This window comes from Dermochelys coriacea, chromosome 7, assembly GCF_009764565.3.
Source record: "Dermochelys coriacea isolate rDerCor1 chromosome 7, rDerCor1.pri.v4, whole genome shotgun sequence".
In the NCBI taxonomy this organism is placed as follows: Eukaryota; Metazoa; Chordata; order Testudines; family Dermochelyidae; genus Dermochelys; species Dermochelys coriacea.
In genome coordinates, this window is record NC_050074.1 from 60,478,036 (window position 1) to 60,503,335 (window position 25,300).

The 25,300-nt window shown below is 54.2% G+C and overlaps 1 protein-coding gene across 1 annotated transcript; it reads left to right on the forward strand.

Annotated features, from left to right (window-relative positions):
* Positions 1 to 738: 738 nt before the first annotated feature.
* Positions 739 to 14,949, forward strand: ECHS1 (enoyl-CoA hydratase, short chain 1). The gene is made up of 8 exons (XM_038409808.1): positions 739 to 947; positions 7,198 to 7,395; positions 9,037 to 9,164; positions 9,823 to 9,922; positions 11,119 to 11,223; positions 13,172 to 13,291; positions 14,399 to 14,466; positions 14,555 to 14,949. The coding sequence occupies exons 1-8, from the start codon at positions 809 to 811 to the stop codon at positions 14,618 to 14,620; spliced, it is 924 nt and encodes a 307-aa protein (XP_038265736.1). The 5' UTR covers positions 739 to 808; the 3' UTR covers positions 14,621 to 14,949.
* The last annotated feature ends 10,351 nt before the right edge of the window (positions 14,950 to 25,300 follow it).

The window sequence follows — 25,300 nt, forward strand, 5'->3', positions numbered from 1 at the left end:
GAGGAGCAGCCTGATGCTGCCACAGAGGGGCCAAGGCCTCACAGCCTGACTGCCCCCAGAAGCTTCCAGGGAGCGGAGGCATAGATGGGCCCAGACGGCTGAGCTGAATTTTAATGCTTTGTCCCAGGGTGCAACTAGGACGCCCTGTTCCTAGCCCATCCTGGGCTGAGAAACGCTGCCCAAGGGCAGAACAGATCCGGGAAGGGCCCAACCTCACATCAGTAACTAGTGCTCCAGCTCAGCCAGGGCTGTACTAGTACAGGCCACCCTGCTGTGAGGGATCACACCCAGCCAGCCTAGCGGGAAGTCTGCAGCATCTACCGGCACCTCAGCAACACCATGAAACTGGCCACATTGACCCTTACACCACCATGTGACTCCGGAGGCCAGTCATGGCTTTCCGATCTTCCCCTCCCCTGAACCCACCCAGTGCCCCCCAATATTTCCCTGAACCAATCCATGGCCTCCTGATCCACCCCAGACCCCTGAACCCACCCATGGCCCCCCAATTCTGCCCTGAATGTACCCATAGCCCCCCAATCCTCCCCACTCCCCCAACCCACCCAGGGCTCCCCAATTCTCCCCTGAACCCACCTCCGGCCACCCACCCCCTCTCCTGAGCCTACCTACACCCCTGAGCCTCCCCTGAATTTACCCACAGCCCATCAGCCTTGCTCCCCGAAGCCACCCGCACCCCAGCTCCTCCGCGTCCTCTGAGCCCACCCACGGGCAGGGGGCGGGGCTATGCTAACGAAGGTCTTGGGGGCGGGGCTATACTGATGACGGCTCTCGGGGCGGGGGCGGGGCTATGCCGATGAAGGCGCTGGGGGCGGGGCTCCGGGTCCCGTGGCTCAGCTCCGCCATGGCTCTCTCGCTCCGCGCGCTGCTGCGCCCGGCCCCGGCCCGCCTGCTGCTGCTGCGAGCCCCGGCTCGGCTCTGCTCGGCGGGTGAGCGGCGGCTGGTGTCCCCGGGCCGGGGGTACAGTGGGGGCTGGTGTCCCGGGGTACAGTGGGGGGCTGGGGTGCAGGGGCTGGTGTCTTGGGGTCTAGTGGGGGGCTGGGGTGCAGGGGCTGGTGTCCTGGGGTACAGTGGGGGGCTGGGGTGCAGGGGCTGGTGTCCTGGGGTACAGTGGGGGGCTGGGGTGCAGGGGCTGGTGTCCTGGGGTACAGTGGGGGGCTGGGGTGCAGGGGCTGGTGTCCTGGGGTCTAGTGGGGGGCTGGTTGTGGGCTGGTGTCCCGGGGGCTGGGGTGCAGAGGCTGGTGTCCCGGGGTACAGTGGGGGGCTGGGGTGCAGGGGCTGGTGTCCCGGGGTCTAGTGGGGGGCTGGGGTGCAGGGGCTGGTGTCCCAGGGTCTAGTGGGGGGGCTGCGGTGTGGGGGCTGCAGGACAGGGGTGATTCAGTTCTCTGCAGGGTGCTCGGCACACCCGCTGTGGAGCCTGCTGTCCTGGCCCGGCTGGCTCCTCGGGCGATCGCTCCCCTCTCTGGCTAGCATTGCTGGGCCTTGATGTGCTTTGTCTGTGTGTGCTCCCCGACCTCCCCAGGAGAGGGTCCTGCCCCATGGAGTTGGCTCCCGGCACTGCCTCATCCCTCTCTGACAGCCTGACCCTGCGGCCTGGGGATTCTGTAGGGCAGTCGGGGGGGCGGTGCCATGCTTTGAGATTGCTGTCTGGAAGTTCATGCAGGGGCCTCAGGCCCAGCCAGCATGGCCAGCTCTGGAGGAGGAGGAGTTGTTGCCCAAAAGCAGAGGGCAAAGTTCTCCTGAGTTGAGCTCTGCCTATCCAAATGAATGCGGTTCCCCCCAGCAGCTCCTGTCTCGCTCCCTCGCTGCTTGCTGCCCACCCCTGGAGGTGCCACCCAGGAGCTCAGGGCTGCATTGCACTGTGGGCAGCAGTAATGCCAGAGCTGTGCCCAGTGCCCTGTCTCCCCTCCAAGCTGGCTGGGGAGCTGTCAGTCCTGGTGACTTCCGAGGCACTCTGCACCCACCCTGCTTTGTGGGCATGGGGCCTTGTGCACTTATGACAGCACCTCGCAGCTGTCAGTGCCTCAGCCTGGTTCAAGGGGCTTGCCTGAGGACTGGCCAGTGGCCACCTGGTCATACCCTCTTCCCTTGCCCTGTGCAGACAGCTCCTGCGGCTGACGTGGATGTGTCAAGAGCCATGCCAGCAGGGCTCAAGGTGATGGGAGCCTGTCTGCGAGGCCTCCACATTCAGTTCTTTCTCAGTTAATTCGGGGCTTGTGAAAGGGACCGGATGTGCTGCCCTGGAGAAGGAAAACCTATATCCAAGGTCAGGTTTAGAGTGGGCAGCAGGGCAAGCCTTCCCTATGCTGCCGCACAGTGTGCCTCAGGCCTGCTGAGAGGCAAGGTCAGTCTCCAGGCGTGCTGGTAAGGGGACATTGGGATGCTGCTGGTGCTAGGAGCTGGGCTGCCAATCGTGTGGGAAACTGAATGGCCGTTGGGAGCTACCCCCAGCTGGGTTCCTACTAGCCATTATTTTGTACCAGGTTCTTTTCTGACACCAGCCTTGTAAAATTTACCAGTGGGCCTAGGCCCAAATCTCTTCACCCATCATTGCTATGGTGAGGATGATGGAAAAATAAGGGTCTGTTTTAATTGCAGACCAAAAGACTGACCTCTCACAGGCTGGGTTCTGCCAGGCTGCTCTGGCATGGTCGCGGGAATGTTAATTTCAGTTTTGCAGCACTAACTCTAGCTCAGTGTGTTCAGAGCCTTTTACAGATTCCTCCTGCTTGGTACTGTTGGTTCTCTGGGCATTTGTTGAATGCTCTGGAACAATTTGTGTTGCTTTTTTTAACACCTCTGAATGACACAAGTTTTATCTTTCACTTGTCAGTGTAGACAAAACCTTGGTGTCATATGTGAAATTATTCAATCTTCAGGAGGAGAAGTGAGGCTTCAGGAGAAATTTACACACAGCACAGGGAGTGGCTTGGCAGATTGGAATAAGAGCAGGGGGTGAGAAATGGAACTAAAATAGTCGTGGGAGGAACACATTATGCATCCAAGTTGGCATTACTGACCGGGGGAGAGGGCTGATGAAATAGGAGCTGATACACAGGGCCTTGCATAAAAATATTGCTCGCGTGGTCTCACTGAACTTTTTTTTTTATAATGTTAAGAAAAGAAATTACAGCCAAATTCATTTGATTGCAGGTCTGCTGAGGCGTGTTAGTGAGTGTGTTAGAGTGAAGAGACTTGCTATATTTAGTTTGTGTATATATATCTGGCAATTCTAGGTATTGTAGCTGCTGGATAATCTATTCACACAGCCTCTAGTGTGTGTGTGCGCGTGTGTGTGCGTGTGTGTGCGCGTGTGTGCGCGTGTGTGTGTGTGTGTGGAAAGTCCTATGGATTGGTTGTCCCAAGGAGGAGGGAGAAAAATTGTTGTTCTTAACCTCTGAGGATAGGACAAGAAGCAACGGGCTTAAATTGCAGCAAGAGCGGTTTAGGCTGGACATTAGGGAAAACTTCCTAACTGTCAGGATGGTTAAGCACTGGAATAAATTGCCTAGAGAGGTTGTGGAATCTCCATCATTGGGGATTTTTAAGAGCAGGTTAGACAAACACCTGTCAGGGCTGGTCTAGATCAGTGGTTCTCAAAGCCGATCTGCCGCTTGTTCAGGGAAAGCCCCTAGCGGGCCGGACCAGTTTGTTGACCTGCCGTGTCCGCAGGTTTGGCCGATCGCAGCTCCCACAGGCCGTGGTTTGCTGCTCCAGGCCAATGGGGGCTGCGGAAAGGGCGGCCAGCATGTCCCTATGGATGAGTGTCTGAAGTGTGGGTGCATGTTTGATTTCCTCCCATATCTTTCATACAGGAAATGATTAATATGTTTTTTTGTATGTAACATTCTTTCAAATCCGACCAATGAAGCAGGATTCAGGCATTGTGCTCTCTCAATGGAAAGTTCGTGCTGAGCACCATATTGGAGTTGATGCTCCTGGTGTATTTGGAGGGAGCTGTAGCCTGAGCTGGGTTGGAAGCTGGATCTGGTTATCCAAGAATATGAGGGTTGGAAGAGACCTCAGGGGGTCATCTAGTCCAACCCTCTGCTCAAAGCAGGACCAATCCCCAACTAAATCATTCTCTATTAGATTATGCTTTCCTTTAAACTTGGGGGTGGAATCCTTGTGATTTCTCCATGTATTCTTCTCCCCTTTTTTGGTTACTCAAGGTAGATGCTAGCCATCATAATGCTTTTGTGCAATAAAACTTATTTAGCCTAACTAAACCTTCCTGGGGACCTGGTGTGTAAATAAGATGTTTGTTCCTTTAAGCATCTGAATGCTAATGTCCTCTCCTAAGGTTCTGTTAGCTGCTGTGGAGGTGACTGTGACCTCACCAATGGAGGGTTATGTCATCAGTTGTGGAGTAAGCGACCAGAACAATTGCGGCTCCTGATCAGAAAAGCACATGGGCAATTATTTCCCCTCCATTCTGCCATCTGTAATGTGGGGTGATGATCCTGATCTTCCTTTGACAAATGCTTTGAGAGCGGTGTATGAATTACACTTTGCACCAGTTAGGTGCAATACAGAAATATACACAGGAGAGACGTGTATGTAGAATGCTTTGATTCTGTTTACACAAGATGAGATCTGCTGCTCTTGTATGAGACTTTCATACTAGTGGTGCATATATAGATCAGTTTACTCAATCAGTCCATTTCCATGCAGTTAATTCAGGAATTTGACTTCAAAGGGCACCAACTTCAAAGTCAAAATGAAAATCAACCTTGCTGTTGTGCCATCTGTTGTTAAAGTTGTACGTAAGGCCGCTGTCCTCCCATACGATGCCAGACTCCTGAACAGAGCCCCTTGTCGGCACAACGTTCCCATAACTGAAGGATTGATCGAGAAAAACTATTTTCCTCTTTTCAGTTGTGTATTATGCATGTGACGGCACCTTGCAGAGTCAGTTTCGCTGGTCTCCTGGCTAGTCAGAGAGGGGGAGACAGCTAATTGGAAAAAGATCCTTATAAAACTCAGCAGAGGAGCGGGAAACCTCTTAGATGCTTTAAAAATGGAATTTAAGAATAAAATCCGGATTTATGGTGCCCCTGCACACAGCATCAGAAAATGGCTTTTTTTTACAATTCCAATTTACAGTGCCACTTTAATCAGTGTCTGCAGCCAGGCTCATTGGTGGGTCTGTCATTGGTGGTGCTGCCAAAGGGGTCACTGCGGCTAATGTGATGTGAAGCAGGATTTGGATAGAAAAATAGGTCCTGTAAGGCCAGCTATAGTGAGGACAGAGCTTGAACCCCATCATTGTCCAGGTTCACACAAGCCTTGGGAGGTAACTTTTGTGAGTTAAAAGCCTGTGATATGGGCCTTGATTTCCATGCCTGGCTTTCTGACATCCGTATTTTGGCTCCTATGTAAAAGCAGCCTGATTTGCAACATTATTGAGCACCTACAGCTTGCACTGACTTCAACAGTTCTGAGATCCAGGCCTCTTCATTATGAGCCTACATATGGATTTTCACGTACCCCAGTTTGAAAATTTGATGGTTTCCCCGAATAATCCAAGGAGGCCAAAGAATGGGGCATCGTTTCCCAGGCAGATCTCTCTCCTACTAGATGCTGCAGCAAAGCCCCTAAACCAGTGCTTGGGACAGGGTTGCTATGGCAAAAAGTGCCACAAAATCCCCATTCTGAGGACATGGCAGGTTCAGGTTAAGAGGAGCAGATAGTCTGGGAGGAGCCAGTTGTACCTGCATACACACACAGGAATAAATGTAACTAGAACAATGGAAGGGATTTCTATTCAAGTGCAATTCATTTTATTGGAGGTTCCTGGTTGTGGAGGCTGCACCTTTTAACCCAGAAGTGCCTTGGATTATTGCTGCTTTTCTGTAGGCTGTCCTTGTTGGTACTGCTGCCATCTTCTGTAGTGTACTGCTACCGTTGAGGTACATCCTGGAGGGCTTGGTAATGCCCACTACCAATGGAAGGGGAAGGGGACTGGGTTTACACCATCAGCTTCTGCAGAATTTACACTTTCATTTGTCACTTTTCGCTGGACTAGGATCCGGGACTCCTGGGTTCAGTGCAAAGTTCTGCCATTGACTTTTGGTGTGATCTTAGGATAGTCCTTACCCCACAAGGCCCATCTATAAAACGGGATAATGGTACAACCCGCCTTTGTAAAGTGCTTCCGTCCTCTGCTGAAAATTGCTAAACAAGAGCTAGGTGTGAATTATTTTAAAGTAGGTTGCTGGCCTTAATGATTACGAACAAAACCTTCCAAATGGGATACCAGATGCAGCCCTATTTGCCTGAAACTGCAGATTCTCCAGTGCCTCTGCTGCTGCCCAGAGCTTTCCCGAGCAGCAGTGTAGTGAAATTATCAAGGTTGGTTTGAACCAGCCCCAGCTGTGAAATAGACAAGACTCTGTCAGTGTCACTACTTCCTGGGGAAGCTCTGAACCGAGACCAGCGCTAGATAATCCATGGGGAGGGGTCCAACGCTGAAGGCTGAGAGAAGGGACAGAATAATAGAGGTCATCTCTCCCAACCCTCCCTACAACACATGGCTAAGAGGCTGTAGGAGAGGGTACAGTAAGGGAGAGAGTCCTGCAGCAGTCAGGTGGAGACACACAGAATGCTTCTCCGGTCCAGCAGGTAGGGAGGGCTTTAAAGAACTGTCAGCCAGAGGCTGAAATGAAATGTGGAGCCACCCAAGGTACAGGGTAGGAGTTCCAGCAGCCTGGATGTGGGATAGCTGAGCTGCACACTGGGCATTGTCCTGAAGGGCAGGCCCCTACAGCTTGCCTAGCTCTCACAGCCTCTGGCCAGGCTGTGCAGTCCCCAGCTAGCAGGGGTAAGCCCTGTGCATTGTAGGAAAAGCCAGGGAAAGCAGCAGGCGGGTGCTGACTGTGTGCTCATAACCACAGGAAGCCAGCCCTGTCCCGAGTCACTCTCAGTGCAGGACACTAGCCAGCAGAGCAGACTTGTGAAGCCCAGAGTCAGCAAGCCACAGAACTGCTCCACGCTGGTGCAGAGGCGTGGTAACCGGGGGCCCTGGCAGAAGTACATTGTGGGGTGGCTTTGGCAGAGGAGGAGCGGGTGCTTGCCCTTGCAGGATAGGAGGGGGATCCCAGTCCGCCAGAAAGCAGGTCCATCCCATGCAGTGCCGCCCACTTCTGTAACAATGTGCCGGTGTCCCTTCCCTGGCAGGCACTCAGTTTCAGTACCTCATGGTGGAGAAGAAGGGGGCGAAGCAGAATGTAGGAGTGATCCAGCTGAACCGCCCCAAGGCCTTGAATGCCCTCTGCGATGGCCTGATGAATGAGATGAACCAGGCCCTGGACTCCTTCGAGAAGGACCCACATGTGGGAGCCATCGTCATCACCGGCAGCGAGAAAGCCTTCGCAGGTAGGCAGAGAGGGCACCCCGGGGCTCTCTGGGGCGGCTCGCTCAGCACATCCCATATCAAGATGAGTGGGCTGAAAGCTGCTTTGCCTTAGCCACCCACTTGCCATTGGCAGGTGGTGGGCTCACAGGGGCTGCAAAGGCCTCGGGGTGACTGCTTCACTTTTAAATGCTTTGTCTCCTGGTGAAGAGGATGTGTGAGAACTACGGGAAAACTCTGAGCCCAACTGGGAGCTGCCTTCTGGATGCCCTCCCTTGTGGATGGCAATGCTAGGGAGCTCTGATGTTCCTTGCAGGAGCACTTTCAGGGGAAAACTGGGCTTGAGTTTGGGAAGGGGAATTGCTGACTCCTGTCATGGGTCTGGTTTTGGATGGAAGAGCCTCATCCCCACTTCTCTTGGAAAGGGGAGAAGCCAGCTGTGTGTGAGAGATGCAAGGCATTAAGCCGCTGATAATTCTGGGGATCCCAAGTGGTTGGCTGCTCCCCCAGAACGTTCAGAGACTCGTGAGCATTAGAGATGGGAAAGGCCCCCCGCGTACCCAGGGGCTAGTGACGGATGCTTCCCAGGGCTGGCCTGCAATCCAGAGCTAGCTGGGCTTAACAACCTACATGGCTCAGGGCTGTGAAAAATGTCATCCCCTGTGCGATGTAATGAAGCTGACCTTCATCCCAGTGTAGACGCTGCCAGGTCAATGGGAGAATTCTTTCTTTGACCCAGCTGCTGCTTCGCAGAGGTGGATTTACTACAGCGATGGAAGAACCCCTTCTGTCGCTGCAGGAAGTGTCTACACCTCAGCACTGCAGAGACCCAGTCGCAGCGTTTCTAGTGTAGACGTACCCGCCGTATTTGTCCAGTTGGATTTTAAATGTCCAAACACTAGAGGTTCCAACCCTTCCCCGGGTGAAAAAACAAATCACACCTGGATCATGGCTAGGGTCTGGCTTTGCCACTGAGAACCCAGTGTGAAGCCCCAAGGATGGGGGATTATTTTTAAGGCCAGATGCTATAACCATGTCTTTCAGGCATGCAAAGTGACAGGTACTTTTGTTAAAGAGATGTAGCTTAAGCATCACATCTCTGTCTGAGCATATGTTACCTACTGCTTTTCCTACAAGTAAGCCCTAAGATCCCTGTGTGGAAAGAGAGTAGAGAAACTAGTATTTCTCTCTTTTTCAGTGAGAGAGCTCTGAGTGTAGAGTCAGTTTCCCGGGTTCCCCAGCGCAGTCTGAGCCCTTTCCTGCATCAGTTTTTCACACAGTAACAGGAGGAAAGAAAACTTTTACAAAATAGGACAATTTCTGTGATTTTTTTTTTTTGCGAATCACAAATCCTATCAGGGCAACTTGGAGACAGGGGTTGGACCTGAAACTATTTCAAGAGGCCCCTGTAAGTTTTAGACAAACCGATCTAGTGCTGATCGCTTACTGATCAAAGGATGTTAGCGAGAGAAGGAGGGGGAGGTAATATCTTGTATTGGACTAGCCTCTGTTGGTAGGACAGAGAAGCTGTCAAGCTTACACAGAGCTCTTTTTCCATTCTTCTGCATAACATCTAATATCCTGGGACCAACAGGGCTACAACACGTGGCCCAGGGATGGTCATTTCTCAGTTCAACCTGTCTACACAATATTCTCTCTCTCAGCTGGAGCAGATATAAAGGAGATGCAGAACAGAACCTTCCAGGAATGTTACGGGGGCAATTTCCTTGCACACTGGAACAGAGTCTCTCTGGTCCGGAAGCCGGTCATAGCAGCTGTGAATGGATATGCTGTGAGTTTGGGTTTTCCGTTCCTTAATCTACCCCACAGTCTAAAATGTTTCTTGGTAAATATTGTACCGTGGTTAACTTCTGTGTCATTGTCTCAGCCAGCTCCGTGCAGACCCAGATGCCAGTCTTAACTAGGAATTGTGGTAGTCTTAACATACTTTTTATGGAGAGGGCTAATGGGAAATTTTTCTGAGTCAAAGCAGCAGGATAAGGGAACTGCATCCAAACACCACCTCCTTCCCTGCAGCTCTGGCTGTGGAGTTTTTTGCTCCTGCTTTGCCCAGGAAGCAGCTCTGTCTTCCTCCCTTGATGCCTTGGGGAATGTCCCATCCCTCACCCCCTTGTCCCTTCTGGAAGAGAGGAGTGGAATGCTTTGTACTAAGCTGTTTCTCTTTGGGCTCCTCGAGTGAGTTCTATAGCTCTGTGCTGGTTAGGGCATCAGATGGGAACTTGGAAGAAGGGGATTCAAGTCCTGGCTCAGCCATACGCTCCTTGGGTAACTGTGGGCAAGTGACTTTAGTTCCCCCTCTTCTGCTGTGAATGAATACAGCACAGACTGTGAGGCCTCTGATCCCATGGGACCTAGCTCGACTGCAAGAAACCCTTGTGTGCCGGATGGCGCTGTGCCAGTTCTAACCCGTGCCCCTCTCTCCCCTGAAGCTGGGCGGTGGTTGTGAGCTGGCCATGATGTGCGATATCATCTTTGCTGGCGAGAAGGCACAGTTTGGGCAACCTGAAATCTTGCTGGGAACCATTCCAGGTAACCCATGTTGAGCACACTCCTGCCTGTGAGCATCTAGGGTGGCTAAGCTCCTTCCCAGCTCTAGCGCTGGCTAGTGGCATTAGGGAAATGAACACTTTTAAAAAGACGTATTGAAAGGTACTGTGAGAGTCCCAGTGACCCGTGGTACACGGAGCATGGAAACCGACCCACTCTGGTTACTCAGATAAAGACATGAGTGCAATCAGTTCAGACCAAGGCATATCTTATGGGCTTGGTTAGTTCGGAATCCCGAACTACCAGGCTTTCGAATGCCGACAGCCTCTTGTGGTGTGCAGAGACAAATATCACTGTCTGACAACTTCCTGCTTAACAGTGAAAGCCCGCTCAGATCTCTGGCATGTGTCTTCCTCCCTTTTTTTTTTTTTTTTTTTTTTTAAAAGACCGCACCAATCTCTGGTCACATTCCTCCTTCGCTGTTCCTGCTGCCTTTCAGTGCTCTGGGCTTGGCTGGTATCATTTTTTTTTCATGTATGTATCTAACACCAGGAATCTGTAGGTCTTCCACCTGCTAGATATGTTGTCAGGTTACTTTCTTGTCCATTAGACACACACCCCATATCCTCCAAGGTCAGGTGGTGCAATTGTTGGGTCATCTGGAGCCTTGCGTTCAGTAATTAGCCTGATTTACCCTCTGATTTTTGATTGGTAGGTATTGATAGACCTGCATGCCTGCATCCAAGCACAGGGCAGCTGTCAATCATGTGGTCACTTTAAAGACCCATAAAAGGAATGAGATTCCTGAGCTTGCCCCGATCTCAGATCCCAGATGCTCAAGAAATGTACTTGTAGCGGGGTCCAGAACACTCCCTTTGCCTAGATCTGTGTAGAGAATAGTTCAAGTGGTTACATACAGAATGAATGGCAGTCAAAGGTGCCCCATAATTCCACAGGGTGGGGGTATGGGATATCGTGACATCCTTAAGCCCTAGGACAAAGCTAGAGCCCTGTGATAAAACAGCCAGCCGGTACAAATGCGCCTGTCTCTTACTCTGTTGCATAAGAATCCCACAGCTTGTCTCCCTGCCCACCCCTTCCTCTTCTCCTTGCCGTGCTGCCACCCTTGTGTGCACAGACCTGACCCATTGCAGGTGTGTGACCAGGGTGCGTTTATTTAGAACATTCCTCTTGACTGACCCTTGCAAGCTAATTGCAGCCTTTCTGATTAACCACAGGAGCTGGCGGGACTCAGAGACTCACGAGAGCAGTGGGCAAGTCCCTGGCGATGGAAATGGTCCTCACCGGAGACAGGATCTCTGCTCAGGAAGCCAAAGAAGCAGGTATGGGCACAAGTGTGTACGGCTTCCCACCAGGCCCCTCCTGCGGCACTGGGTGGGAAGGGAAGGGAGAGTGCTGAGGACAGGGCGGGTTCCTGGACCTGTGCTGTGGGTGAGAGGGCAATCCATGAGAGCTGCTCACGCATCATTTCTGGTCCTTGATGCGCTGACTGAAGCTGGCAAGTCACTTCATGCCCTTCTCCAGAACTCATGACTCCTGGAGAGGGCTCCCCATCTGTGGATCAATAGACGACTGAGATCCTCCTGGCTCTGTGCCTTGGGCATGTGTCAGTTAACTAAATGAGTCAGGGCAGAGAGTGTATCCTCTGCTGCCAGGCACAATGGGGCCTCAGAGCCCTGCCGGACTACAAATCCATCACTGTTCCTTAAAGCCGGCTGTTCCCTGCTGCATGCGTGGCCCAGCCGTCCCTGTAGCACAGAGCAGGAGGTGGCTTCCCCAGGCTGCAGACCAGCCAGCATGCGAAGTTGTCCCCTAGGAACATACCTGGTTGGAGGCTGCTAGGGGCATGTGGCTCTTCTGTCTTATGACTGATTCTTCCACACTGATCCCGTCTCTGTCAGGTGTTTGCCCAGCGGCTCTCCCTGGCACTCCTAGTGCAGAGGGTCCACTGCCTGGCATTATTTCTCTTTCCAGTGTCCTGGGATAGACCATTCAGAGAGAAGGGGACATTCCTGGGAAGGATTTCCTCCCCCAGGCATTCTCCCTTCACTATTACTCCCCAAATCCTGGCGGATAGTGATAAATCAGCTCAGGGGCTCTTCAGACCAACCCAGCAGGCAAGGGGTCCAGCCAAGAAGGCAGCTCTTTGCACACCATGGCCTTATGGAGGGTGGCCAGATCCCCAGCGGGAAGGGCTGCACTCAGCAGCTGATGCTGGGTGGAGGGGACCGAATTGCTCTCAACTGGAACAGCAGTTAGGTGTGCAATGGACCGTGGCACTGTGCAGACAGCAGCCCTCTGCCCCGTAGCTAGAATAGAAAGGGTAACAACCCTCCCCCATTCCATCTCCCGGGCGGAGTTTGTCCTTTGTCCTTGTAGCTGGGCACACGTTTATTGTCAGCTCTGGATCCTACAGTTTCATGTGGACTCACTGCCAGGAGGTAAAACGGGGATTGGGAGTGAGGTGCCTCCTGCTGCTCAGTCTGAAGCGCAGAGGGAGCTCGGCACGGGGTGGCTTTTGGATGGTGGTATCCCATGGTCTCCGCAGGCTTCACTCGGGCATTTCTCTGCTGCGGGGGAAGCTCCGAAGTGGGGTGACAGTGGGAGCTTTCTGTGGGCTCTGCAGTGGTATCCCACGGCTCCATGCTGGTGTCTCCCTCAGCTGTGCTCAGTTTAGAAGAAAGAGGGGTTTGCTAATGGGAAACGCAGCCTGGGCTCAGGCCCCATCAGCAACAAAGATCCCGCAGCTGGAGCTGACTTGGGGCCAAGACTCCAGCTGCCTTTCACACAGCCCTGCAAAGCCCATGCACCTGAGGGCGAAAGGGCTGCATGGCCAGGCTGAAGCTGCTGGGTTCGAATGCTGCTCTGTGCTCTGCTTCCAGCCCCTCCGCACTCTGGTGCTGGGCACTACGAACTGTCCAGCTCAAGCAGCTGCGGCTCTGAGTACACATGGGAGTGGGTGTGGGGGATGGAAGGGGATGCTCATGCACAGTTGTGCCTCGGGCCATGCCCATGCTGTACTCCAGTGAAGCTTTGCGCCATGTGCAGAGCCTGCTAACTGACCCGAGGCTCACGTGCTGGATCTGCTGACGGCAGCCGCTCTGCATTACCGGTATCAGACGTTGGACCCCGGGCAAGACTGTCTGACGAACACTGCTGCTCAGAGGCTGGGAGTTGTGAACATTTTCTCGGATGATGGTGTGTGGGGAGGACACGGGAATGCTGAGCGCCAAGTGCTGACAGTCCAGTAACGTGCCCCCTTCTCCCTAGGCCTGGTCAGCAAAATCTACCCCGTGGAGAAGCTGCTGGAAGAAGCCATCAGCTGTGGGGAGAAGATTGCAGGGAATTCTAAGTTCGTAACAGCAATGGCCAAGGAAGCTGTCAATGCAGGTACAGGCAGTGCTGAGTGATGGCTGAACATGGGGGTGGGTTCACTGGGCTGACGTGACCCCACCGGGGCCCAATGGGAGGCTGAGGTGCTCTGGTCCGTGGCCGTAGAGGCCAGCCTTGCTGAGGAATGGTGTCCCGGAATAGGCATTTGCATGAAAAAAGTAATATCGCGGTTTCGATGGCAACTACACCTTTAAGCCCCCCGCCATGGCCCACTCCAGGAACGCCCCTCGGGTCGGAGCTCTTTAGCCATCACCTGTCCCCCGTTCCTCCTGTTCCTTACCTGTGGCACTCGGCAGTCTAGCCTCTTGCGGGCTGTAATACTTCGGTCTCGTTTTGGTTGCTGGGTTTGCGTGCAGGGGCTGTGTGGGGTTGGTGGCTTGTGATAGACAGGAGGCCAGACGAGGTGATCTGGGGGGCCCTTCTGGCCTTCAGCTCTGTGACCCCTGTTCTGTAGGCTCACATCCGGTCAATCGCAGTATAATGATCTGTGAAGGTAAGCCTTGGTCCATCAGCTCTGCTGGTTGGGCCTAAAACCTTGCAACTGTGGTCCGAGTGCAGCTGCTGTGGTGACGTGTGTGCGGTCAGACTGGTGCACTAGCCCAGACAGGGTTATGGCCTGGGGTTAACGGGGACTATGGGCAGGCCAGCGTTTACACTTTCACTGCCGATGCTTTTCGTGCAAACATCTAGCTGGTGTGCTCATCCCGCTGTCCCAGCTAGCCCACCCACCTGCCAAAGCCCCGGCCAGACAGTGCAGTCCTGGGTTCATACAAACAGGTGGGGATGGTAGGGAATTGAATGCGCTGTGGCTCCGCATGAGCGAGGGTTTCTTTGAAACCTCCCTGGTTTAATGTCAGCTGGCTTCGGGTGCAGTCTGGGGAGAGCCCCCTGCCCGGCCACCCAGGAGCTGGTAAAGAAATGTGGAAGGAGGGGATGAGAGGTCTGGAATGTGCATGATTCTGGCCTTCCCCCGGTGAGGCTGCGGTGGGGCTCTCGCTCTCCTTGGAGGACTCTCCTCTCAGGGAGCGGGCTAGATGTGATCGTTAAACACCCAGCCATCCCCTCCGCTTTCACCTGCATCTGCCACTGGCTCCTCTTTTTCAGCCTTCGAGATGACGCTGACTGAGGGGAATAAAATGGAGAAGAGGCTCTTCCATGCCACCTTTGCTACGGTGAGTACAGGCGCTGCCCCACGGACCGCTTGTCTGTAGAGCGACTGTTGTACGGGACCATGCCCCTGAGCCCCTCTGTCTCTCTCAGGATGACCGGAAGGAAGGGATGGCAGCCTTCGTGGAGAAGAGAAAGGCAAACTTCACAGACCACTGAATGCCAGCGTGCCTCGTCCTCTCGAAGCTGCTGAGCTGGAGCCTCTGCCTTGATCCCCTTGCAGGGTGGGAATAACAAATAACCATCGCAGCAGGTTGCACCTGGCAGTAACCAGTACGGGTGCCAAATCCTGTGCCATTGCCCTGGGAGGAAAGGCCCTTTGATTCACAAACGCTACATTACATGGGGTGTTGGGGAAGGAGCTGCCGTAGGCTAGCCTAACGGTTGGGCCCTTCTGTGTAATCAGGTGACGGAGAATAGGGAACACGTCTGATCTGAATCTCAAATGACCCAATGCTTTTGTTCATGATAAGAAAATCGGAAATGGAGATTATCGTGTGATCTTTACTAGAGGGCTCCCTGGCTGTGTTGGCGGCACTGCCCTCGCCCAGGGAGGGTTTCTTCGGATTTCGTGTGCCGAACGCTTTGGTGTGCCGGCTCCAAGAGCTGGAGACAAAGGAGGGCTCTGGGGTTTGGGCTGGTCACTAAGCAAAACACCACTGCCCCAGCCATGCTGCTGTCCTCTCCCCATGGCGGGGACTTGGGGCTCCAGCCTTGGAGGTGCCCTTGGTAAAATGAGCGTAACAAACAATAGGAAACCTCCAACTCAAGGGACATTCTCTATCCTTGGACTCCTTCCTTCTCTGAGTCGGCCGAGCTGAGCAGGAAACTGGCTCCCTCCTCTCCCCTGGCTGGGCATGCGGGTCTCTGACAGGGGGCTCTGGAGCCAGCTCGGCCCCTCTGCCTGCCAGCTTCTTGGTGCAGTGCTCTCCTACGGGCTGGGGGGCAGTGGCCTTTGGAAGCCCCCGTGCTGAAGTGGGTCTGATTCCTAGTGCTGATTGACCATGAGCTGCCGGCCCCCGGCTCACAGATGGGATGGAAGGGCCTGTGGTCCAGCTCGCAGAGACGCGCTGAGGTGTTCTTACTCTTACAATGTAGGAGTGGCCAGGTTAAATCAGAGCAGGAGGCCGTCTCATCCCATGGCCTGTCACTGACAGGAGAAGGTGTCAAGCAAAGAGACCCGCTAGTGGGAATAACCCTAGTGATGTAGCTTCCTGACCCATCGTTACTGGTTGGCTTGTGTCCTGGAGCACAGGGCTAACCACCAGGATGGCTGCACTGGATGTGCTAAGGATATGTCTACATAGCAGCTGGGGTGTGAGAGCCACCCAAGTGTACACTCACCCCACCCCACTGCCTGTGCCATCACGGCCACACTGCTGTTTATCGTGCGCTAGCTGGAGGAGAGCTAGCACGTCTGCCTGCCTGCGCTGGCATCGATGCCTCCCCTCTGTGCAGGCATACCCTTAGTGGCAGTGCAGGAGGCTCCACCCCTGCTCAGATCATGAGCTCAGCCAATGGAGGGTAAATGGAGAGGGGAAGCCACCTGGCCATTGAGTATCTCCATTTACCTGCCAGTGGCTAAACTTGTTACTGGGGGATGATTGAGCTAGTTGTGAGCTAAGGGATGACAAGGAGGGGCAGAGTTAAGGATATTTGAATGAGCTTAATGTAGAATTCCTTGGCTATTTGAGTGTCTAAAGCTCCAGTGCTATGTTATCACCTAGCCCTTTCAGTTATTCTGTCTGCATGAACAGTTTAACCAAGTTTTTTTTCCAGTGGAAATTTCCTTAGTGTTTGTTATACAGTGGAGGACAAATCCTGGTGCCGTTGCTGCAGGGAATTATTGATCCTGTCCCAGGTGGGTACATCACAGCTTATTGTACCTCTGTCTCCAGCTCACTCTAACTGCCCCTTCAGCTGCCTTATGGGCGTTCAGCCCAGCCCCTTTGGCAGTAGCTTGTTAGGTGTTTGTCACACCAGCAAGCTCTGCTAGGGACTCCACCACATCCTTGGGGATTATGTGGTGACGAGGCTTCATCCATATCCTGACCCCAACAAGTGTAATGACTTCTAAGCCCCACCAGACTCCTGCTGTAGCTATCCGATCATGGCTGCCTTAGCGGGTCTCCTGCCCTTGTTACCAGTGGATAGTGCTGCACTGTGCTAGCTTGGGCAAGCGTGAGTGTTTTACCACTGTGTGCTCTAACACAGCGGTGCACAAACTGGATGGCGTGCCCTCCTGGGAGACACGAGGTTCTCTGGGTGGGGTAGGGAGTGAGAAGAAACTGGGATCTCGCAGGACCCACTTCCATAATAGCAGGAGCAGGATAAAAATAGAGTGGGCACTGCAGAGTGGGATTAAAAAGAATAGTCCTCCCACACCACAAACAACATGAATGCCCCGGCCAGCAGCCGTCACTCTCTAGCCGCCCAGCTCTGAAGGCAGTGCAGATGCCAGCAGCAGCACAGAAGTAAGGCGTGACTTCAGATTACAAATAATGGTGGGGATCATGACAAATTCCATGAGCGGTAATGGGGATGCCACTGGAAAAGTTTGCGCACCACTGCTCTAACACCAGGGTTAGATGCCCTCATGGGAAGAATAGTGGAGCCCTGTGCACACCGCAGCTTTTGGCAGCGGTGCTACAGTGGTGGTGATCACAGCTATGAGTGTGCTAGTGTAGACACAGTCAGTGATGCCAGATCAGCTATGCTCATTTGACAAAGGTTTTCTGACTGCTAGTCAAAGAGGACCAACTTGGGATCTGAGAAGAACTGTTGCCTTCCATCTTCTGTGATTTCATGCAGCTTTATACCCTGTCTGAAGGAGGGCTTGTAAAGGGCTTTTCTGGTTGTGTTTTGCTTTAGACATTCATGTCTTGTTGACCATAGAAGTATCTGTGGACAATAGCAGGCCTGGTAGGTTTATGACATCAGAGGCACCTGTGCAATATTGTAGTGTGAGCTAATATGCTATTCCAGTTCTGATACCACCCTCCTTACAGAGTGTCTTAAGCAACACGACTACTGGCATTTGTTACCTGTGATTTTCCCCATAGGGAGAAAATCACATGAAATTTTAAGGATTCTGTTTTTATTATTTAAGGTGGGTCAAAAAAACATGCTGAGGGCTATCAGGGCAGTTCTGTGGGCTGCCACTAGGTGGGGCACAGAGCTCTCTATTGGGATTCCATTGGTCCTGGACCCTTATAACTGGGTAAGAAACAAGTGAGGCTTCTAGCTTTGTGTTAACTAAAGTAAATGAGCAAAAGCATAAAATTGAAGACATGCAAACAAATCAGATTAACGAAGCAGGTGAGTCTCAAAAAATCCAGCTAATCTAATTATCAAATTGATGAAACTATATACCATAAACCACCAATCCTTTATAAGCGCTATGTAATGGGCTGTCTCCCTCCACTACTAAAACTGGGAATAAGAGAACAAATCCCAAAGACTTCGGGGGGAGGCTGTTGCAACTCTTGCATGTTGTGGGACTCCGGTGGCAAGACGGCAGGGTTCAGGGAGCAAGGCCTCTCTATCAGGCATGGTGGTGTTGCATGGCTGGAAACCAGCGTAGCCAGAAGCAAGTGATCGCCAGAGGCTGACAGCCAGAAAGTGGTGGCTGCTGCTTTCCCTTCGGTTTGTGGGGATGGTGGCCTGGCCCTAGGGAGTGGTTTGTTGCCTCAGAGTGGGGCACTCCCCTTCTGGCATGACCTAACAAGGGTTGATTAGGTCACCTTAATGCAAACAATGAATCTTCCCCCCCCCTTGAAGTAATTCTGGGCTCAGAAAATCCCTGAATCTGCCGCTGATCCCCACAGGGTTTGAGGCATATGAGGTTCCGGGTCAGTTCACAAGCATGATCACAACCACCCTCTGACAGTCCCGTCTCAAAGTGCAAAGCTAGCAAAGAGTTGAAATAGTAGAAAAATACCTGGCCCCTGCTTAGCACTGCACATATCATTGGGACAGACAACGTCGGGAAGAAAGGTTAGACTTCAGCTCTGGCAGAGTACAGAGACTCTTCCTCTTCAAATTGCAGTTTGGGGGTTTGGTTTTCATGCACTGGCTGCTCTCTCAGCAGCTGGCACATGGAGCGTCAGGTGGCACGTTTGAGGATGGTCCTCAGCCCTGGCCCCTGAGAAAGCTCTGTCTCCTGCACAGACGGGCTCTGCCTTTCGAGTACTCTGCTCCCAATGGCGGTGTTCATCCCAGAGCTAAAGGCTTGTGCAGATCTGCTGGGCCCAGGCCAGTGAGTGCCTTGAACATAAGGACAAGCCCTTGAGGCTAAGCTTGCATGATGTAGGATTCTAAAAGGCAAGACCAACCCCTTGAGTTCCCGGCAGAGGCCCCCAGCCATCCTGCACAGCTTGGGAACACAACTCTGGAGTGCCGCAAGGTAAAGATCCATATGAGGAGCAGCTGCCCTGTTTGGCTCGTCCCACAGAGTCGCCCCAAGCAGAAGGCATCACAGAAATCTAACCTGGAGGGCTCAAGAGCTTGGGGATGGAGCTTTCACAGCGAGTTCTTTCCTCCTATCTGTATCTCAAGCATTTGAGTTTAAAAAAAAAATGACTAAAATCTCATTCCCCTTTCGGAGGATCAGGTCTCACTTGTGTGAAATTGGAGCTGTCATAAACCCCACTAGTTCTCCAGGCCCCAGAAGAGCTGGCCAGCAAGCAGTACAAAAACAAATCTGGGGGAACAGACCTCCGCAGCAGGCCGCTGGGAACCCGCTGAGTGCAGTGTGAGGGAAAGTGCGTCATTTCCTCCCAAGGCCTGTAGGCTGGACTCTGCCAGCTCCCCACACCCCTGCACTTTTAGTATCCCAGGAGCACCAGCTGGGAGCAGGATCCCCCGTGTGAGGCACTGGTCAGCCAGCTGTGAAACAGGATCCTGATCCCAAAGAGCTTGCAGACTCCTAGGCTGGGCAGATGCAGGGATGGCTGCTGTCTCCCGTGCACACCTGGGAACTGAAACCCAAGCAGAGGCAGTGACTTGGCCAAGGTTGCCTGGAGAGGTGGTGGCAGGGGGGGGCCTAGAGCTCTGCTCTCTCGTGTACCAGGTCAGCGCTCTGCTCCCCAGCCCACCCTCTCATGTGTGCGCTGGCTCCCCCCCGCACACACACACACTTCAGCATCCGACGCCCGCCCTGGAGCCATCAGAGTGGCTCCAAAGCTGTCTTCCCGTGCACAGCCACCGGTCCTGTCTATTCCCCAGGCCAGACGTTCCTGGCCGCTCAGGCTGCTCCAGTGGAATGAGGATGAAATCCTGTCCTGCTGCCATCCTCACAGGCCCCCTCAGGCAGGAGCTGGCACCTTGTGTGCCCAGGCAGTACGCTGGGGCTGCACTCAGCCTGCTCCTGCCTTGCCTTTGGCGGCTGGTGCTTTTCCCCTTTGTGCACCGCTCTCCTATCAGAGCACCCCTGCCCTCTTCCAGCAGCGCAGTTTGCTTTTGCTGCCTTGCAAGTCACCTCCTGCAGTTACTGAGTGTGAATGGGATCTAGGAAGGGCCAAACTCAACTCCACTGACTCGGTGGGGTTTTGCGGGGGTGGAATTGGGTCATTTGGGTTGACCTGATGTTCTCCATAGTGTTGGAAGCTCTTGTGATTTCACGGCAAGCCTCGTGCTCACTGGTGTTTTTCTCAAGCTCCTGGATGTTTGTGAAGAGCTGGGACTCTCGGTGGGCATTGAAAACACACAGCTGCTAGTAGCAGAGAAAAGCTCGAAACTGATTTGAGTGTGTGAGCTGCAGGCCTCCGAACCAACCCCACCTGTATTTTTACAGAATCTGCTTTTCAAATCAGCCTTGTTTTGAGGCCTGGCTGATGAATTTTGAGCACCAGCATTTGATACTGGCATCAGAGTGGGAAGCAAGCTGGCTGGGGACACAGACTTCCTCCCCCCACCTCTCTTCCCTCTTGCTAATCAGCATTGAGTCTAATTAGCTAAAAACCACTTGGGCATTAACACCACTCCTATCCCAGCTGCCTCTCCTGCCTTCCCTGCTGATGGATGCCACTGTGTGGGGCGTGTTGGGTTTCGCTGCCAGGTGGGTGCCTTTCAGCGGCTGCAATCCGCAGCTCGCGTTACCCTCTGCCAAGGGGTTTGACATGCTAACCCAGGAGGGCCCATTGTTCCCTGTCAATGGCCGACAGGAGGTGAGCCCGCTTCTCTGTTGCTTTTCGTGAGCTGAAATTGCTGCCTAGGAGTGCTGGCAGGTGCTGTGCTCAAGCAGAGCAGTATCGCCTTTCGGGCTGGGGGAGGGGGGAGCAGCCTTTGGGGACAGTGGTTCTGCTTAGCCTCCATAGAGCGTGGAGCCCCAGTGCTGTGACTAGAGGGGCCTGAGTCCAGTGCACCCTGGTTGATCCATTCTTGGCCCCTTGCAGGCAGGGGCCTCATTTCAGCAGAATTGGCGGTGGGGAGGCAGTTGTCCCAGTGACTGCAGTGGCCCCATAGGGGCAGAGGTAGCCAGGTGCTGGTTTGGGCAACCCTCAGGCTGCTCTGACCCCTGTCAGGGCTTGAAACAGGAGGAGGAGGTGCAGGAGGCACGAGGGTGGCATGAAGCCCTGGCACAGGATGCAATGGGCCCAAGGGAGCAGCTGTTCTAGCTGCTATGCCCTGAGACCCATGAAAGGGGTGTGCACGAGAACGACCAGGCTGGAAATGGGAGGAGGGGGGAAAAGCCCAGGGCTGGGACTAGGGGCTCCTGGGTTCTGCTCCTGCCTATGGCCTGCTGGGTGACCATGGGCAAGTCACGTTCCTGCTCTGTGCCTCAGTTTCCTCTGGGTGTAAAGCAGGGAGAACAGCCCTTCCCTCCTCCGCAGGGCTGGGCCTGAGCCTCAGGGAATGGTTTCATCCTAATGTTCTCTGTCATGGCTGTAGGAAAAGGAAGCTGGTTCCTGTCCCTCCCCAGGGCGGGCAGCCTCTCCTTGCCAGCTGGGCGCTGACGGGCCTTCCAAGCCCACTGAGTTTCACCATGCTTTCACTCACCCTCAGGAGCCCTGCGGTGCTGCAGGGAATGCAGCTGATGTTCGCCGTGTGGGTCTGGCTGGGCCCAGGCTCGCAGCAGCAGTTTTTGTGATGTATTGTGAGGGAGGCTAGGAGCCAGGTACCAGGCCCCACTAGGTTAGATGCTGCCCAATCGCCAGGCAGGGAGGCAGTCCCTGCAGGACTCCTGAGCTCTGGGCTGGCTGCAGTAGGCAAAGCGGGGATGGATGCCTGTCCAAGGCCCTGAGTCCACTCTCAGCCATGCCCTGGGCATTCATAGAATCATAGAATATCAGGGTTGGAAGGGACCCCAGAAGGTCATCTAGTCCAACCCCCTGCTCAAAGCAGGACCAAGTCCCAGTTAAATCATCCCAGCTAGGGCTTTGTCAAGCCTGACCTTAAAAACCTCTAAGGAAGGAGATTCTACCACCTCCCTAGGTAACGCATTCCAGTGTTTCACCACCCTCTTAGTGAAAAAGTTTTTCCTAATATCCAATCTAAACCTCCCCCATTGCAACTTGAGACCATTACTCCTCGTTCTGTCATCTGCTACCATTGAGAACAGTCTAGAGCCATCCTCTTTGAAACCCCCTTTCAGGTAGTTGAAAGCAGCTATCAAATCCCCCCTCATTCTTCTCTTCTGCAGACTAAACAATCCCAGCTCCCTCAGCCTCTCCTCATAAGTCATGTGCTCTAGACCCCTAATCATTTTCGTTGCCCTTCGTTGTACTCTTTCCAATTTATCCACATCCTTCCTGTAGTGTGGGGCCCAAAACTGGACACAGTACTCCAGATGAGGCCTCACCAGTGTCGAATAGAGGGGAACGATCACGTCCCTCGATCTGCTCGCTATGCCCCTACTTATACAACCCAAAATGCCATTGGCCTTCTTGGCAACAAGGGCACACTGCTGACTCATATCCAGCTTCTCGTCCACTGTCACCCCTAGGTCCTTTTCCGCAGAACTGCTGCCGAGCCATTCGGTCCCTAGTCTGTAGCGGTGCATTGGATTCTTCCATCCTAAGTGCAGGACCCTGCATTTATCCTTATTGAACCTCATTAGATTTCTTTTGGCCCAATCCTCCAATTTGTCTAGGTCCTTCTGTATCCTATCCCTCCCCTCCAGCGTATCTACCACTCCTCCCAGTTTAGTATCATTCACCAGTGCTAGCTAGAAGTGGGGCTCGCAGTGCCTGCTTGGGGTGCCAGCTGAGACCTGGCTGAACTGCTGCCCTTTGCAATGCTTTGGGTCTGGTTAATATTGTTGGGAAAGCAAATGTGTCACAGCAGCTCTGGTCACTGAACCAGCCCTGCTGCCTCCGGCCCTGAGAGTTCACCCACCATGGGGCTGCCCCATGGCCTAGTGAGCTCGGTCTGTTTCTCGCTGGTGCACTGCTAGGTAGCCTGGTTTGTGTCCTGGGTGTGATTTTGGGGGGCAGCAGGCAGGGGGGTTTGATGCATGTAATAATGTACTAGGACGGGCCCTTGCCAGCAGCTCTCCTGAACCCCAGCTGGTGGGGGCGCCAGCTGTTTGGTGATCCTGGTGGAGCCTGCACTGCCCTGCGGTGTCTCTGTGCGGTGCAGCGGGGAAATGGGAGTCCGGCATGCAGTGTCCCCTCAGCAGCAGCCCCAGCAGGAAGGCCACAGCAGCACTGGTAGCATCAAGTCCAGATGCAGCTCCCGCGCTTAGGTCAGCACACTGGACAGCCGCTGGGGCTTCCCCTCTAAGCCAGCCCAGTACTGCCAGTGCTTGCCACTCCATGTGGTGGGGAGGGGGTGGGAGAGCGTGGGTCCCCAGACATGGCCCTGTTGGGCTGGCTGGAGCTGCCCCCCAAAACTCACAGTCAAATCAAGTCTATGGTTTGAGTCCCCCCCTGTTCTTTTGCCCAGGCCACTCTCGGCTCAGTGTCTCATGTGGAATATCCCTGCACCGTTTGTACAGCCAGTCCCTAGCATCTCAGCTGTGCCCTCAGGGCTTTTACTCAGATTGTGTCTGTGGAGCATGATCCAGCTGCTCAAAGGGAATTCTGGCCCACCTGCCTAGCTGCTCAGGGCGATGGCCTCTGCCTGGCTGTGCTCTTGGCAAACCCAGAGCCAGGGCCAGAGCCCCCTTCGGGATGCCCGCCTGGACTTGGGGATCTGACTGGCACCAGGAGGGCTAGATGTGCAGGGGCAGCAGGATCCTGAAGCCAGGTCCCTCTGGGGCATTTACTGGAAAGCTTTGCCCTGCCCGAGTGGTGCCTGCAGCATGTTATGAAGCCCAAAGGCCAGCCCCTGTAGCACAGGGAAGGACCATCTCTGCCTTTTAATGATGGGAAAACAAAGGCACAGGGCCGGGGCTGAGGAGGCTGGTGATGCAGCCAGGAACAGAATCCAGCTCTTCTGGACTTCAGGCCTGTGCTGCCCCCTAAACCATTCCCCTCCCACCTCCAGAGATGGAGCCTTGCGCTTGTGCATGGAGCTAGGCGTTGGTGGGGCACGGCAGGGGCCAGAGGTAAGCTAGTGGGTCCGGTACTCTCTAACTGGAGCCGCTGCACGGGGTGCATTGATCACCTGCAACCTGGCCCTAGACTGGCCCCTGGGGCTGACACAGCCCTTGGCAGTAAAGCCGTGCCTGAGGCTAGTGCAGCCTGGCCATCCAACAGGCACAATGAGCGTGAGCCCCCACCCAGTGCTTGGAAAGGCTCCTGGTGCACCCCTATGCTTCTGAGCAGGCTCTGAGTGACCCTATCTCCCCTGCACATGCCACGCCTGGGGTCACGCAAGTGCAGCTTCTCTGGCTTGGCACTGTGAAGGTTGGTTTAGAAGCAGTACAGGATTCATTGGGACCATTCCCCTTGGGCTGAACCCGCTCGCAGGGGGGGGCCTAGCCTTCCTCAGCATGAGCACCCAAGCCAGACCTCTGCCCCCCAGGCCAGCTCAGGGGAGAAGAGAATCACTGGCCAAAGCTTGTGGGGCGGCCCTGATTTATTTCTGGGCAGGGACTGGGTGAGGCAAACAGCCCAGGAACACCTGGGACAGCCTCGAGCACTCAGTAGAGCTGAAATTGCCCCTGGCTTGTTAAACATGGGCTCTGTACAGAGCTACTGCCAAGGGAGGGTGCCACCAAGTGGTGCAAGCTGCGGGAAGATCCCTGGACACAGGGTCACATGCTGCCTGGTTCTGGCAGGGAACAGGAGGAGGAGAACGCCATGACCCAGACACAGCATGGCTGGAGAGAATCATTCCCACTGGAGGCCATGGCACAGGCCAGCTGCCTCCAAACAGAAAATTCAGTGGGCTGTGGCGCTGCCAGTCCTGGGCTCCTGTACCCAGGGCATCATGTTAGGGCTAGCATGCAAGGTCAGGAGTGGTTCAGAGAGGCCAGCGAGACCTGAGCCTGAATTGCCCCAATGACCAAGAGACCCCTGTGGGGTCTGCAGGTAGAGAGCCCCTGGCGATTCTTGAGCACACTTTTGGGCCAGGCACTGGATGGGCCCAGGAAGACCTGACAGAGAGAAGGGTCATTGCCTGCATTTTACAGAGGGGGCAGTGAGGCCAAGGCCTAGATGGGCATTGAACCTATCTTAACTGGAGTCCCAACTCAGCACTTTAGCCCCAGAGCCGCCACCCTCATGTTTGTGAGGGCAGAGCAGCCCCTGCAAGCCACAGGAAGTGGCCCTGCCCTAGGCCAGGGGATTTGCCTTCCCAAGCTGAGTCAGGGAAGATGGTTCATTTTGTTGCTCCTGCCCTGTGTACTAGACCCCCTTCCAGCAGTGCTCTCCTGCAGCAGAGCCCCGAGGCCTCAGAGCCACTAGTAGGGGGTGCATGCCTGGGGATCCACGTGTGCAGCCCCCAAGCCCC

Coding starts and splice junctions, on each gene's coding strand:
- ECHS1 (XM_038409808.1), top strand. CDS start 809: ATGCCGATGAAGGCGCTGGGGGCGGGGCTCCGGGTCCCGTGGCTCAGC. Junction 9,923..11,118: donor CTTGCTGGGAACCATTCCAG/GTAACCCATGTT, acceptor GATTAACCACAG/GAGCTGGCGGGACTCAGAGA. Junction 11,224..13,171: donor TCAGGAAGCCAAAGAAGCAG/GTATGGGCACAA, acceptor CCTTCTCCCTAG/GCCTGGTCAGCAAAATCTAC.